Source organism: Pestalotiopsis fici (assembly GCF_000516985.1).
Source record: "Pestalotiopsis fici W106-1 unplaced genomic scaffold PFICI_Scf_5, whole genome shotgun sequence".
In the NCBI taxonomy this organism is placed as follows: domain Eukaryota; kingdom Fungi; phylum Ascomycota; class Sordariomycetes; order Amphisphaeriales; family Sporocadaceae; genus Pestalotiopsis; species Pestalotiopsis fici.
This window is the reverse complement of record NW_006917095.1, coordinates 1,395,299-1,409,024: the sequence shown is the minus strand read 5'-3', so window position 1 is coordinate 1,409,024 and position 13,726 is coordinate 1,395,299. Positions and strand designations below refer to the sequence as shown.

At 51.2% G+C, this 13,726-nt stretch overlaps 6 protein-coding genes across 6 annotated transcripts; 3 read left to right on the top strand and 3 right to left on the bottom strand.

Moving 5' to 3' along the window:
- Nucleotides 1-669: 669 nt before the first annotated feature.
- PFICI_07755 (uncharacterized protein) lies at nt 670-1,750 on the top strand (the record flags this gene model as incomplete). Its single annotated transcript, XM_007836336.1, has 2 exons — nt 670-1,019; nt 1,087-1,750. 2 exons carry the CDS (start codon nt 670-672, stop codon nt 1,748-1,750), a joined length of 1,014 nt encoding a protein of 337 aa, XP_007834527.1.
- Nucleotides 1,751-2,111: 361 nt separating this feature from the next.
- Nucleotides 2,112-2,504, bottom strand: PFICI_07754 (uncharacterized protein; the record flags this gene model as incomplete). The annotated part of the gene is made up of 1 exon (XM_007836335.1): nt 2,112-2,504. The coding sequence occupies one exon, from the start codon at nt 2,502-2,504 to the stop codon at nt 2,112-2,114; it is 393 nt and encodes a 130-aa protein (XP_007834526.1).
- A 453-nt stretch (nt 2,505-2,957) lies between these two features.
- Nucleotides 2,958-4,716, top strand: PFICI_07753 (Protein rai-1; the record flags this gene model as incomplete). The annotated part of the gene is made up of 9 exons (XM_007836334.1): nt 2,958-3,029; nt 3,163-3,378; nt 3,459-3,490; nt 3,547-3,574; nt 3,636-3,643; nt 3,701-3,852; nt 3,914-4,084; nt 4,170-4,469; nt 4,553-4,716. The coding sequence occupies 9 exons, from the start codon at nt 2,958-2,960 to the stop codon at nt 4,714-4,716; spliced, it is 1,143 nt and encodes a 380-aa protein (XP_007834525.1).
- Nucleotides 4,717-4,954: 238 nt separating this feature from the next.
- On the bottom strand, nt 4,955-6,638 carry PFICI_07752 (uncharacterized protein; the record flags this gene model as incomplete). The annotated part of the gene is made up of 6 exons (XM_007836333.1): nt 4,955-5,095; nt 5,160-5,288; nt 5,364-5,593; nt 5,654-5,789; nt 5,857-6,062; nt 6,191-6,638. 6 exons carry the CDS (start codon nt 6,636-6,638, stop codon nt 4,955-4,957), a joined length of 1,290 nt encoding a protein of 429 aa, XP_007834524.1.
- Nucleotides 6,639-7,734: 1,096 nt separating this feature from the next.
- On the top strand, nt 7,735-10,929 carry PFICI_07751 (uncharacterized protein; the record flags this gene model as incomplete). Its single annotated transcript, XM_007836332.1, has 5 exons — nt 7,735-9,054; nt 9,117-9,232; nt 9,287-9,859; nt 9,907-10,004; nt 10,061-10,929. The coding sequence occupies 5 exons, from the start codon at nt 7,735-7,737 to the stop codon at nt 10,927-10,929; spliced, it is 2,976 nt and encodes a 991-aa protein (XP_007834523.1).
- A 746-nt stretch (nt 10,930-11,675) lies between these two features.
- On the bottom strand, nt 11,676-13,345 carry PFICI_07750 (60S ribosomal protein L4-B; the record flags this gene model as incomplete). The annotated part of the gene is made up of 7 exons (XM_007836331.1): nt 11,676-12,438; nt 12,494-12,535; nt 12,662-12,677; nt 12,739-12,772; nt 12,855-12,913; nt 13,088-13,103; nt 13,163-13,345. 7 exons carry the CDS (start codon nt 13,343-13,345, stop codon nt 11,676-11,678), a joined length of 1,113 nt encoding a protein of 370 aa, XP_007834522.1.
- Nucleotides 13,346-13,726: the final 381 nt, after the last annotated feature.

Sequence of the window (13,726 nt, the reverse complement as noted above, 5' to 3'; positions counted from 1 at the left end):
ATAAAGAAGGGATGATAATCAAAAAAGTATCCATCAAATAGAGGTTCTCACAAGAGGAATAATTGATACGTTGGTGAAGAAAATAATAAGGGAGTATTTGGGACCATAAAACTGTTCCTTGTTCCCCAACACCTGCTCAAGAGCTCGTAGTACGAAACCGACCGTAGCCCTCGAATCCAGCAACCGATTGCTTTACCAGTAAGCTCAATAAACCACCACAAACAACGTAATCCAGAAATATTTCAAATACTTGTTATTGGAAAGAAATTTTCTCTGTAAGAATTAAAAAAACAAATTGAGCTGCAAATTCATAGATCACTTGAATATACTGAATTGAAAACGGTGCACTTCAAGCAGAAATTTGGAGAGACGGCCGGTTTGCTGCTCAACCTGCTTTGGTAGCTAGGTTAGGTGATTTTCTGTCGTGCCCACTTGCATCCCACCTTGGAAACGAAACCCACTAGCCGCAACCTCAAGTTAGCTGACCTCACCTCAAGAAGCTCCCCGCCATTGACGACCAAAGTTGCCCACCAAGTTCCATTCACGTTACGTTCAAACGCCACCACCGTTGCCGCCGCCAAAACGCTTCGTTCGCATCGTCAACTCTGCCCTCGTAGCACCTACGATCTTTCTGCTCCCCCTTCCCTGCCTTTTTTCGCCTTCTCTGCCATGGCAACCGCGAAAGCCGACAAGATCGAAAAGATCATTGCCCGGCTGCAGGCGCGCATCGAAGAGGGCCAGTTCTACGAGGCACAGCAGCAGACCCGGGTGGTGGCCGCGCGGTACACCAAGGCGGCCAACTGGTCCGCCGCCATTGACATCTTGTATAATGTTGCCCAGTCCCTGCTCAAGGCCGGCCAGGGCGGCAGTGGCGGCGACCTCAGCATCCTGCTCGTCGATACTTACAAGTCTGCCGAGCTAAAGCCCGATGCCAGCAACAAGGGCAAGCTTCTGACTTGCCTGCGCCTGTTTGGCCCTGGCGAGCCGACGAGGAAGAAGTTTATTGGAGAGATTATTACGTGAGTTATTATGGGAAATGGAAGGGAGTAGCAAACGGGACGATGATACTAATATCTGGTAATCAAGTTGGTCATCCAAGTACGGCGAATTCCCCGCCGGCGACCCCGAGCTACACCACGTTGCTGGCAGTCTTTACGCCGAAGAACACGAGACATACGACGCTGAGCGCCACTTGGTATTAGGCACAAAGGACTCGCCCGAGCTCCTGGCCAAGCTGGAGTATGAGTGGTTCAAGGAGGACGATTCGCACACGGCAGCTCTGTACGCCGGTCGAGCTATTCTACCCTATCTTCTTACCGCCAACATACGGGCGGCCAACACGGCGTATCGGTACTTTACGAGCTCCCTCATCCAGGACAAGGGAAGCGCCATCGGTGTTCAAGACGTCAGCAGCAACACAGCCGACATTAGAATATTCCCGAGCATCCCCCTCCTTAACTTCCTCGGCCTTCTTCTCATGACCGTATCGCGGCAGACCCCAGACCTCTACCGACAGCTGACGGCCAAGTATGCGTCTCACATTAACGAGGTGGAAGCATGGCACGAGCCGCTGACCATGATTGCCGAGATATACTTTGGCATCGAGAAACCAAGACAGAGCAACCCACTCATGGACATGATGAGTGGCTTTTTCGGCGGAGGTGGTGGTGGTGGCGCCCCTGCCGGAGGCAGCAGGAGACCCGCCGTCAAGTCTCCTGCTTCGCTGCCGACCGCAGAGGGCCTGGACTAGATATTGTCCACCTGGCATATACCCCGTACCAAGCAATGATATCCTACAAGGCGTTGATGACGTAGATACGAGCCATAGACGAAACAAAAAGAGAGCGATAATTGTAAATGGCCTCTTCTCTCATTGTGGGCGTGCTGGTTCTTCTGCTTCGTACATCCAGTTATCTTCGGCTAGGGCTGCCACTTGCGCTCGCATGCTGGCTCGAAGGGCCTCGAGTACTTCTATTGTTTCGACACAAAGTCAGCGCATGACCAAGCAAATGCCTGATGCCTAGTGTTATTCCTACCTTCTTGTTGCACGGGTGCCTTTTGGTGATGTCTGACTATCTCAGCAAGCTTCCTTCTCTCGCCTGTCTTGTCAATTAGCCAATGCCGCCTCGAATACCTGCGTTCGATCTCTTGGAATGAGGTTCGGTCATACGCTCATTTTCTCTGTCCTCGTCTATTGCCCCTTCCTCTGAAGCATCTTCCATGGGCGGCGTGGGCGGGTCATCGAGCTTAAAGTCGCCATTCTTGTCCCGCACCACAATCTCCGACGTATCGGACAACACATCGACATCGAGCCGGAGGGTTTCGGCCGAGTTGGAAGAGGATACCGGTGTTGGACGGCGCGTGAGCTGGGACTGGAACAAGTTGCGGCGCACATTATTAGCGGGCGCGCTGACGGCTGGGTTGTTGTGAGTCGCGGGCATCATGGTCCGGACGGGACGAGCTGCTGCTGGTCGTTGTAGTGGCGGCGGGTTATTACTGGCCATGGCGGCGCATGTGTAGATGGACTTGCGAGTCGATACAATTGATGATTTTTCGAAAGTCTGAGTAGATATGTCTTTGATTAAGCAGGCTCAACTTGAAGAGAGAGATTTGACAAAGTGTAAATGAATGCTTCAATCCAACCCAGTTGTTTACTTTGAATGGAACAAAACACGCGAAAGTCTTTGGTGAGCAGCTTTAGCAACCCACTAACCGCGGGGTGCAGATCTTTAGGCTGAGCAAGGGTCCCTACAGCGGCCACCCCTGGCGCCTAGAATGCGCTGCTACAGAAGCACCCTGGGGCATTTTGTTTAGCGGCTTAACCATTTTTGTGTTTCTCGCCCCAAATGGCTTCGAGTTAACACAGCTGCCGTCTTCTTTTTCAGTTTGCTAAAGCACATGGCTGTCCATTTGAATCGTTATTAAGCCTTGTCCTTTGGGCATGTTACCCAGTCATCATGTCGGGAGCCTTTAATATCCAGCCAATTGGTCGCTTCAGCGGCGACAGCCAAGCTGTCAAGAGACCCAGAGTACGTCTTATTTTTTTCATGTTCACTTATTTAGCATCTCCTTCATGCATAGCTGCACCGTTCAACGCCTATAACCATTTCTCAAAATCATTCATGTTTCTTAATGATGCAGTAGCTAACAAGGAAAACATAGGAAATTGCTTGTTTCTCCTATGATGACAAGCATGAGTTTCATCTCGGTGATTCCTCACTCAAATGGTACTATCCGCCCGAGTTGGGCGCAGACTTGTCGGCAGGCTTTGACACCTTTGACAAGCACGATGACTCTGGCGATGAGCACTTGGACAGCCTGCTCAAGACAATCATGGCCCATGAGCAGCAGGAGGGAAAGAAGATTGACGCCCAAATCGTGACGTGGAGAGGCATGATGACCAAGGCATGTCACGACGAGATTTCATCAGGTCTGATTTATGCTAATGATTGATGTAGATTATGTCTGCTCTGTTTGATGACAGAGATGGGTATGAATATCACTTATCAGATACAATGTTCTTGTGCTAACCTGGTATATCGACAGCTTTGAGATGAATGCCACCCTGTATCAAGTACGCCATATCACTATATCCCCCCTTATCTGAGGACAAACCTGGACTGACTGGCGTAAAGGACTGCATGTATGCTATTTTCATACCAGATTAAACTTGTCCTCGCTTTACTAACATGAGGCCAAGATTCATCGAAGAACACCACGCATATAAGCAAGCATCAAAAGAGAAACAGCAGCAGCAGCAACAAAACAGGAAACCTAAGCGGTGGGACAACCGAGGTCGAGGTGGCCCAGGACCTGCGCCTCAATTCTCTCCCGACGTCATGACTTACTGGGGTGAGTGATGGTCATGGTGTTTGGATTTCATCTCGGATCTGGGATCACTAATTGGTGCCAGGTTACAAGTTTGAGACTCTGAGCACACTGCCGGCGCCGTGGGGCGAGACGAGTAGAGAGTTTATTGAGAACCGCGACAAGGAGGTCGTGAGCAACAAGGCTCAGTACTGCTCCGTGGTTCGCACCGGACTCGGCAAGACGATCCTCTGTATAGGTGGTGAGGTAGACGCAGGTAAGCTTCAGGTTTTAATGCTCTCCCATCAAACCCTCAAAACCGGGACGTGAAATAGTTCGTGTCTACTGACAACCAAATACAGTCTGGGACGCCAAGCCTATGGTTCCCGGCGCGCCCACCAACTGGGTCGAGCTCAAGACGAGTGCCTCTATCCGCGACGACCGAGACATGAACAACTTTGAGCGCAAGCTCATGAAATTTTGGATCCAGTCCTTTTTGCTCGGCGTGCCCAAGATTATCGTGGGCTTTCGGTCGCAAGACGGTTATCTCGAGAAGCTCGAGGAGATCAAGACCGAGGGCATCCCGGTCACGGCGGCCCAGCGCGGCGTCAAGACTTGGAACGCCAACATGTGTATCAATTTTGGGGCTGGATTCCTGGAATGTAAGTCTTGAGAATACCATCTACCGTGATCATGCGGTCATCCGTTCGAGATCATAAAGTTGATGCTGACATTGCCAATGTAGGGCTGAAACGGACTGTCAACGACGAGGGTGTCTGGAGGATACGACGACAGCCCAAGTCGAGCCAAATCGAGGTGTTCCGAGTCGAAGAGGCCGGACATGGCAGAATCCTGACGGACGAGTTTATCAATTGGCGAATCAAACTCAGCTTGGGCAGCACTGACTAACCCTACTGAGCTATGCAGACAAAGAGAACAAAACTTGACCACTTTCTGGATCTTTTTGAAACGGATAGTAAAGTCATTTCTGTCCATATATTGAATCCGGTAGTGTCTTTAGATACCCAATAATCGCTGTTCTATTTACAGGTGTAGCCCACCCCACGTGTATATCCTCTATGTCTATATATTTTCAAGAGTTCAAAGCTCTGAATACAGCGCTCACACTTTATCTCTATATTCTCAATTACTCCAAGGGCACGGCCATCTTGCGGCGAAGGGGATCAAACTCTGCACCCGCATGATAGACCTTGCCGTTTGCTGAGCCACTGGCTTTGATGTTGTCGAGCTTGGCCTCAAAAGCCATGTAGTTCATAAAGTTGGCCACCTTGTCTCAAGTGTTAGCTTCCGTACGGAACAGAGATGGAGACGTGCAGAAGCAAAGAACTTACCGGCCGGCTGTGCCAGCGCCCACCTCCAGGCTCGAACCAGCCGAGATGTCCACCAAGTGAAGTCGTGCAGAGGACGGCATAGGGGTTCGATCTGATCTCTCCGTAGGGCAGAGCTTCTTCGGCGGATATCTGAGACGTGAGTTAATATCAGTACACGCGTTCCATGAATATACGATCTTTCAGGTGCAACAAGGGGAAACGTACAGGGTCATCCGTCGAGTTTATGGCCAGATAGGGGATTCTGATGCCCATGACCGAGTCAACTGAAGAGGCATCACGGTAGTATGCATTCTCGGTCGGGTACCCCCAAGCCTTGGTCTGCACCTCGCGATCAAACTCCCATAGGTACGTGAGCTTTGCAATCTTTTCCAGATCAAAGTCGGTGTACTTTCGGATTTCCTTTGCGTGCGTGTCCGCAAGCTTTCTCATGGCGGCTGTGCTAAATGTCAACTCGGGACAGAATCCTAAACAAAAGTGCTTGTGGTTTGACTTACTACCCAGGACTCTGGAGTAGAGATGATGACCGATAAACGTCCGCTTCAGGGAGTTGTTGGAGACCTCGAGATTCCAGGGGTTGGCGCAGGCAATGGCGGCCTTGAGCTCGCATCTCGAGCCCTCTTCTCCAAGATACTAGATGGCCTGTCAGTATATGGAACTGTTGCCTTCTGGTGACTACCAGGTGGCATCAAGGACTCACGTTTGTCAAGATACAAGCGCCCAGGGAGAATCCAATGCCAAAGAGGGGTCGGTTTGGAAAGGTTTTCCGGAGCCACTTGACGGTTTGTCTCGTGTCCCAGGTCGCGCGAGCATTGTACAAGATGCCGGTCGTGATCTTACTCTTGGCACAGCCTCGCGAGTTGATGACGCATGCCTCCCACTTGCCACTTTCTAGCAGCGGTGCCACTATACAATGGAGAATTTTAGTATCATGCTTGACATGCTTGATCTTTCAAAGAAATAAAGGTTCGTATTCGCGAAGCACATTCTCCCGAGATGGTCCATAACACCGCGCAGGGGGTCAAGATACGTACTTGCATGTCGCAGATACACCTCGTGTGAACCGCCCGACAAGCCGTGCAAGACGACCAGCATGGGCCTATCATCGTCGCTGCCCTCCTTCTCCAAATGCGCGAGCTCCGCCTCGCTAAAGTACGTCGTCCTCGGGGGCTGAGACTCGTCTACCTCGTCCGACGCCTCCTCGGGCGGGACATAAAAGTCGACCACGTAGGAGCCCGAGTAGCCGCTGTGCTCGGCCTCAAAGATGCGCCGCTTGTAGTGGACGGCGGGCGCCTCCTTGTTTACGGCGGTCCAACATGTCTGCAGGTGTCCGTTGAAGAGGAGCGGGTTGAGCTGGCACGTCGGGACCGAGGCCTGGACCACGTCCAGCAGCGTCTTTCTGCCATCCTCCTTGGTCTCAAAGGAGATGGGGGTTGGCGAGGCGTGGTAGTTGAGCGCCGCCCGGCCGAACCAGTCTGCCATAATCAAAGTCTTTCAACTTTTTGAGTAGTGTCAAGAATGGATCAAAGGTTGAATGTTCTGATGAGATCTAAAAATGATGAACAAGAAAGTCTATATCAAATGAAGGAAGAAAACGAAATTGCCACACGCAAAACGCCGTCGGAGTGTCAAGCTGAAGATGAAGTATCTCCGTATTGCACAGCATGAAAAAGACACGCCGTCTCGGCCTGTCCCCACTTGCCTCGGCTCCCGACGTCACAATTGGCTGGATTGTCTCGGTTGGAAGAAATCTATAGTCGCAAGAGCAGCAGAATGCAAAGATCTATTCAACAAAAAACTGTTTTTTTTTTCTACCTAGGGCAATACTTGAGGACAGGAAAAGTCTGAATATCTCAAGCAGCAGACCGCCATGATACAGCGAGTCGTGATACCCACACAAGCCTGCAGGGTTGCGCTGGCTGAACAGCAGACAGATGCCAGAAGTTGCCAAGTCTAGCGTGGGTAAGGGTAGTCCAGGTACAAATTCCGTGGGATCGTATTGTCAGTGCAATGACTGAAAGAGAATATGGCCATGGCATATTGCTGGCAAATGTATCTGAAGTAATTAAACAAATGATTCTCCGAATTTTCAGCACAATTGCTCAATCATTGAAGTAACGTATATATACCCAACAATGACAACCCTCGACATAAAGACATCTCTTGTCGAGTCAATCCGAAAGTTGAATCCAAGTCTCATAACCGAGTACATCCCTGTCTGATGAGCTAGTAAAAGGTCCGGACGCTCGGACCCGTCCATCAGGTGATTCCCTGGATTCCCCAAGGTCCAACGTCGGGGGATCACTTGGGCGCGGGCGCGACACTGTAGATTCCGGGTCCCATTATTGATCTTTGCATCGCCATTTTTTGCCGATTCTCTTGATGAACAGAACATCTCGCATACACGTAGACCCACGATTCCGGACCTCGAACCCGAAACGAAGCGAAACAAATATCGATGCGTTGAAAACATTAGTGCGTGGTGTCGCCAAACGCGAAACGTAGTAGCAGAGGAGGGGAATAGAGCGAGGTCGCAATAGAAACGACATGATTGTCTGGCGAATAGTATGATCTGGAGATGACATATCGCGGTTCCCTGCCCGGGTCAGGGTACGGCCAGAATCAGGGCCAACAACCATGGCCCCAGCAACAGAATATGCAGTCGGGCTTTGATGCCTATGGAAACCCGCATGCTCAATACCCCCAATACTCGAACCAGCAATACAACCAGTATCAAAATGCCGTCTTTGCGCCAGTTGGCTATCCGCAGCAAACGGCCCAAAACAGAAACTATGTCGGTGTCCATCCAGGTCAATACCAAAACTACGACCCGAACTTCGATCAGAGGCCACAGCAGCAGCAGCAGCAGCAGCAGTCCCAGCACTATCCTGGGACCTACGGCGCGCAAATGGGCCAAATGCACAGCGCGCCGGCTCAACAGCCCGTCCAACAACAAGCGCAGCGACCGAATAACCAGTACATGCCACAGACTCAACAACTGCCGATGCCTCAACAGCAGCCACAGCAACAACCACCTCAGCAGCAACAGCAGTATCAGCAACCACAGGCGCACGCGCAGTCTTACGGTCAACAGCAGCACTACCAACCACAACACCAAGCCCACCAAATCCAACATGCGCACCAAGCACAACAGACTCCTCAACAGGGCCAACATGTCATGGGCTGGCAACAAATGCCCCCTCCTGCTCAGTCGCCAATGACACAGTATCAATCGATACCTCGACAACCGACGCCTCAGCAAAAGCAAACACAGCAGCAGCAACCACCGCAGTTGCAACAGCAGGCACAACAACAACAGCCTCTGCCACAAATTCAACCCCAGCACCGTCCCAAATCCATATCCAGCCATGCCAACTCGCCGCTCGTCAACTCTCCACATGCGAACTCTCCCGTCACGGTGATACAATCGCCCCAACTAGCTCAGCAGAATATGCCAATCAAGAGCCGAAGCGTTAGTTCAACAAGTGCCAGGATTGATGAAGCTGCCAGAGTATCGGCCAGCCCGCGCATGGCCATGCAGGGTCTGACGAGGAGCCCTAGTGTCAGCTCCGCCAGATCTCCTGCCCCAACGCCCGGCTTGATTCCTCACCAGGACACCAATTCTTTGCTCGTGTGCGTGGCAGAGGAGATGTTTACCAAGGCGCGAGGAGAAGTGCTTCGGCTTGCTGATACGCTCGACCCTCGGGATATTCAGGAATACCACAAGATGATCGCGACGGGATTGGGCTGTCTCGAGACTGTGCTGGCAAGCAACAAGATTCAACCAAAGATAGAAGCAAAAGTGCGTTTGCGATATGCCAGCATATTGTGTGAAGAGACCAACAACATCATGGAGGCAGAGACTGCATTGGCAAAGGGCATCACATTGTGTGAAAAGGTTTGTTCAAACATCTTTAATGAGCACTTGCAAGGATTTGCTAACATGACCCCTGTTTCCAGTATCGCTTTACCGACCTAAAGTACATGATGCAATTCCTGCAGCTGAGAATGCTGTCGCAGAGGAAAGGCAAGGCTGCAATGATTGCCGTGGACCAGAGGATATCAGACGCAGAGTTGTAAGTCATGCAGAATTCACGAACCACCTTGACATGTCATTTACACGAGATCAGGTTGAGACACACACACTGGGTCTATGCCCTTCGATTCTTCAAGGCAACTCTTTATCTACAGTCTTCAAACCCCGCCGATATTCATGGAATAGAAAACTTGAAAGCCATCATGACCTTGGCACAACAGAGGGGCGACACTACCATCTTTCAGGTCGCCTGTCTTTTGGAAGGACTTAGTCTCCTAAAAGACATGAAGGATGATGCTGTCGATAAGATACAAAATTGTATTGCACAGGCACGAAAATATCAGCTTGACCCTTCAGCACATTCCATCTCGCAAGTGGAAATCTTGTTGCTCATGTTGGATTTTATCTGCAGCTTACGACAAAGGTCGCCCAAGGTGATTCTGCAAAAACTCAAGGTGCTTCAAACACGCATGGATGAGACTCTTTCAGATGGGCGCTGGGAATACTACTCGACCGAGGTTCTACTTCCTATCAATAGGAATTCCACCGGCATCGCCCAAACCATTAGCAAAGACACACATGCGGTAATCCGTGTCGGCGCTGAGCATCATAGCCGCGATTGGCTCGTCATGTCCTTTTGGACCAAGATTGAAGCATTCATTCTGACGTAAGTGGCCCTGGACTTTCCTAAGAGCCAAAGCTAACTCGCAGCAGATATACTGTTAGCGGTCTTGGTCAGCTTTATGGAAATCCACGAAATGACAAAAGAATCATCGACCTTTGGGAGGAAGCCCTGAGCTCGCTGACCAAAAGTATGTTCAACCAGATAGATGGCACTTGTGATCATTTATACTAACTCGTTCTTCAGACGGCCAGAAGCTACGGTCGAATCCTACCTCCCTTCAAGAGGCCATCAAGGGAGCTGACTGGCGGAGGGAGTTTAAATGCTACTTGCAAATCATACGAGGATTACACCTTGCAACAATCAGTCGTTGGCCAGCAGTATGGAAATGCGTAGAGGAGTTGGACAGCCTTGTCAAGTCACCTCTGGAAGGCGTCGTCGGTCTCTACTCATGCTACCTTTCTGGCGTCTATCACCAGGGCACTGGCAATCTTGCCGCAGCCAAGTCGATTTACGAGGGCGCCCTTCTCAGCCTGGAGAACAATTTGGACGATAATGGCGATATTCAAGGCCTGGCTTCTATGAAACAAGGTCATGCTGAGTTGGAGGTTCGTGTCTTGTCGGCCTTTAACCGTATCTGGATCATGCAACACCCGGAACATCGCGACGACCGTCTTACTACGGAGCTCATTGAGCTTCTCCGACCCCTTTGCACAGATCACCCCAACATTGAGATCCGCACCGCCTTTAACCTGATCCTGGCCGCCACGCAGACGAATCCGCCCATTGGCATGACGGCCGCCAAGAACCATCTCGCCATTGCACTCAATGGTGCCAGGGCACTAGGTGATGTGCACACGCTCTCCATTGCCCTCAACCTGATGCAGGCCAAGTTGTTCCACAATATCGTAGGCGACCAAGCGCTCAAGAGCGCCAAAGCCGGCGCCTCCCAGGCGCGTAGAGCGGGCAACCGGCTCTGGATAAGTGTGGCCGAGGGTCTGTTGGCTCAAAGCTACGAGGTCCAGGGCCAGATGGTCGAGGCGAGACAGTCGTGGGATTCGGGTGCCAACTTTGCTAAAGATGCCCTTGGAGGGGCACCTCCGCCGACGACATGATGTGCGAGTTACCGTCGGAAATACCTGTTCATGAGTACATGGCTGAATACGAGAAGAGAAATGGCTTGTCTAGAGAATCATCTTGTACTATCATGGCATTAATCAAGGAGAGGATGGGCGGTTCTATACGTGATGAATGAGAGGCAAAAGACATGACCGGCGTTTTGTTGGTTTCTCACCCACCTCGTTATTGAGGACGATGGGTTTGAACGGTTGAAAAAGTTTTCGTGTACGAAGGGGATCATTTGTTCTTATTATCGGACAAGGTACACAAAAGGGGAGGGCGGACAATTTCATTAATACGTAGTGTCGAGATATAAAATACCCCTGGAGCTACTGTAGTGCGTATGAAAATGACTTGCTCATGAATACCAAATGCAATTCATATCACACAAGCATCAAAATCAGTGATCATGAACAGCGACGGGAGGATGCATAGGTTTGCATTGAACCAAGGTAGTGGTACTTGAGAGACTCGGACTTCACTAGGAATGCGGATGCCAAGACAGGAAATGTTTGACTACGCGCGAGGCGAAGTATAGAATTACAAAAATGTGTCGTATCACATGGTATCAATTCGAGCAAAACCTGCGGGAAGTCATGAATTTACTCGACCTATTTCCGAGCCAGTACGCCTCTTGAGTGTTCCCTTTCGTATAACATAAAGCAAATTCCGTGCAAAGTGTGAATGTCCCTTTTTTCTCATTTCCTCGACAATGCTATCTCACCAAGCCATTGTCACACGCTTAGTTCTCGTTGAGAGTCTCAAGGAACTCGGCAGGAGTAGCCTTGGGCTTGCCCTCCTCAGCCTTCTTGGAGCCAAGGTTCTCCTTGACGAAAGCAGAGTGGTAAGGGTTGAGGCGGAGCAGAACCTGCTTGTTGCGGAGAGGGTTCTTCTTCTGGACACCAGCGCGCTTGGTGAGAGCGGTACCCTTGGGGGCGTTGAGGACGCTCTGGATTTCGGAGCTGTTGATCAGACGGGTAAGGTCGGCCTGGGCAACAACGTTGGAGGGGAGCAGGAAGTCCTTCTTGAGCTCAGAGGGCTTGGTGGTGGAGCCGTAGATGTTGTCGAGGGCCTTGAAGGCAGCAGAGGTCCAGACGACGAAGCGACCGAGGTGACCACCAGGGGCGAGCTGGAGGAGGTTCAGGGCGTAGACGTCGGAGGTCTCAACACCGGGCAGGTTGCGGAAACCCTTGACGAGCTCCTTGCCATCGACGGTGGGGTCGTAGACGACGAGGGGACCGCGGCGCTGGCGGTGACGGCGGCCACGGAGCTTGCCCTTGCCGGCACGGAGCTTCTTGGAGCCCTTGGACTTCAAAACATCCTCGGAGGCACCGACGGTGGTCAGGATCTTGTAGGCAGCAGCGGTCTTGGCGGCCTTGGCACCCTCGAAGACAGCAGAGTCAACAACCAGGGGAACCTCGGGAACACCAGAGATGGCGTGACCACGGGCCTGCAGGAGGGGAGCGACAGCGGAGGCGGCGACAGCAGCGGCAACAGCGTAACGCCTGGATTTCGGTCAGATTTTCTGCCTCCTTCGCATCAGGGAATCAGAATACTCACTTCTGGCCCGTTGAGACCTTAACGTGCCACTTCCGCCATACTCTGTTTCCTTGTTAGCTCGTGTTCCTTTTCCAGTTGCTGTTGTTGTCGTGGTGGTTCGTGATGGTTCATGATCATGTTGTGGTTATACTAGTGATGGAGTATAAAAGTGGGTCCATGGGTACGTACTTGGTAGGAGCGAACACTAGCGTTGGTTAGCAATCTCAGTATCAAAGCAGAATGAAAAATGTCCTGAGAATACTTACTGCGACCAGAGCGGCACATGTTACCGAAGGCAGCCTATTCCTTCTGTTATTCTTCCTCTTCTTCTTATATTTCCTCATTCCTCAAGAGACGCCGTGAGGATGTGGGAGCAACATACCTGACCGGCACGGTGAGTACCACCACCGGAGACACGAGGAATACGGGCGACAGCACGACCTGTATATAAATAATCAGTCGCATGTTCCAATGTTTCTTGTGTATCGTCCATGTTGCCCAGCCAAGTCTGACAACCGGCTGGCTATTGAGTTCTCATGATCGGAAGCAGTTGAAGTCGTGGTCGGGCAATGTTCTCATAATTCATGAGACTCGAATGGAGTTGGATGTACTCACCGGTACCCCAGGATTCCTGATTAGCAAGTCCGTTAGCATTCGCATCGCAACATGACAGATACTGGCAATACTCACAGCAGAGGTCTGGTGGCCAGCCTTCTCGCTCACGGAGTAGGGCTGACGCTTGTTCTTGGCCAACCCAACGAAGACAGATTGAACGACGTCAGATCTGATAGGGCTCGAGAAGACTGCAGGCAATGGGTGAGAAGCGCCAGCGGTGCCATCGGCACCGAGGATGGAAACGGTAGGAGGCGACATCGTGATTCCGATTGACCTTGGTGAACCTGAGCGTGTGTGTTAGTCGAATGAGTCGATCGTGAAATAGACGTCGCAATGAAAAAGATATCGAAAGGGCGGACAAACCTGTACGTTAGTAGGTGGTCGTGGGTGGTCGTCGTCACGAGATTGAAGACTGAGAGATCTCGCGAAGCGGAGGCTTGGTGTTGAGCGAAAGTGAAAAAAACGCTCCTTCCAAATTTTGGTGGGTTAGCTAGGGCTCGCAGCTTCCAAATTTCTTGCCAAGAGTGCGCGGACCCACTTTCGATTGGCTACACACTGCAATTGAGCCCCCACCGCGGCCTGCTGCAAGTGGACTGGCTCCTCTGGCTAGAAAAAGTCGATGAAATTCTCCAAATTTTC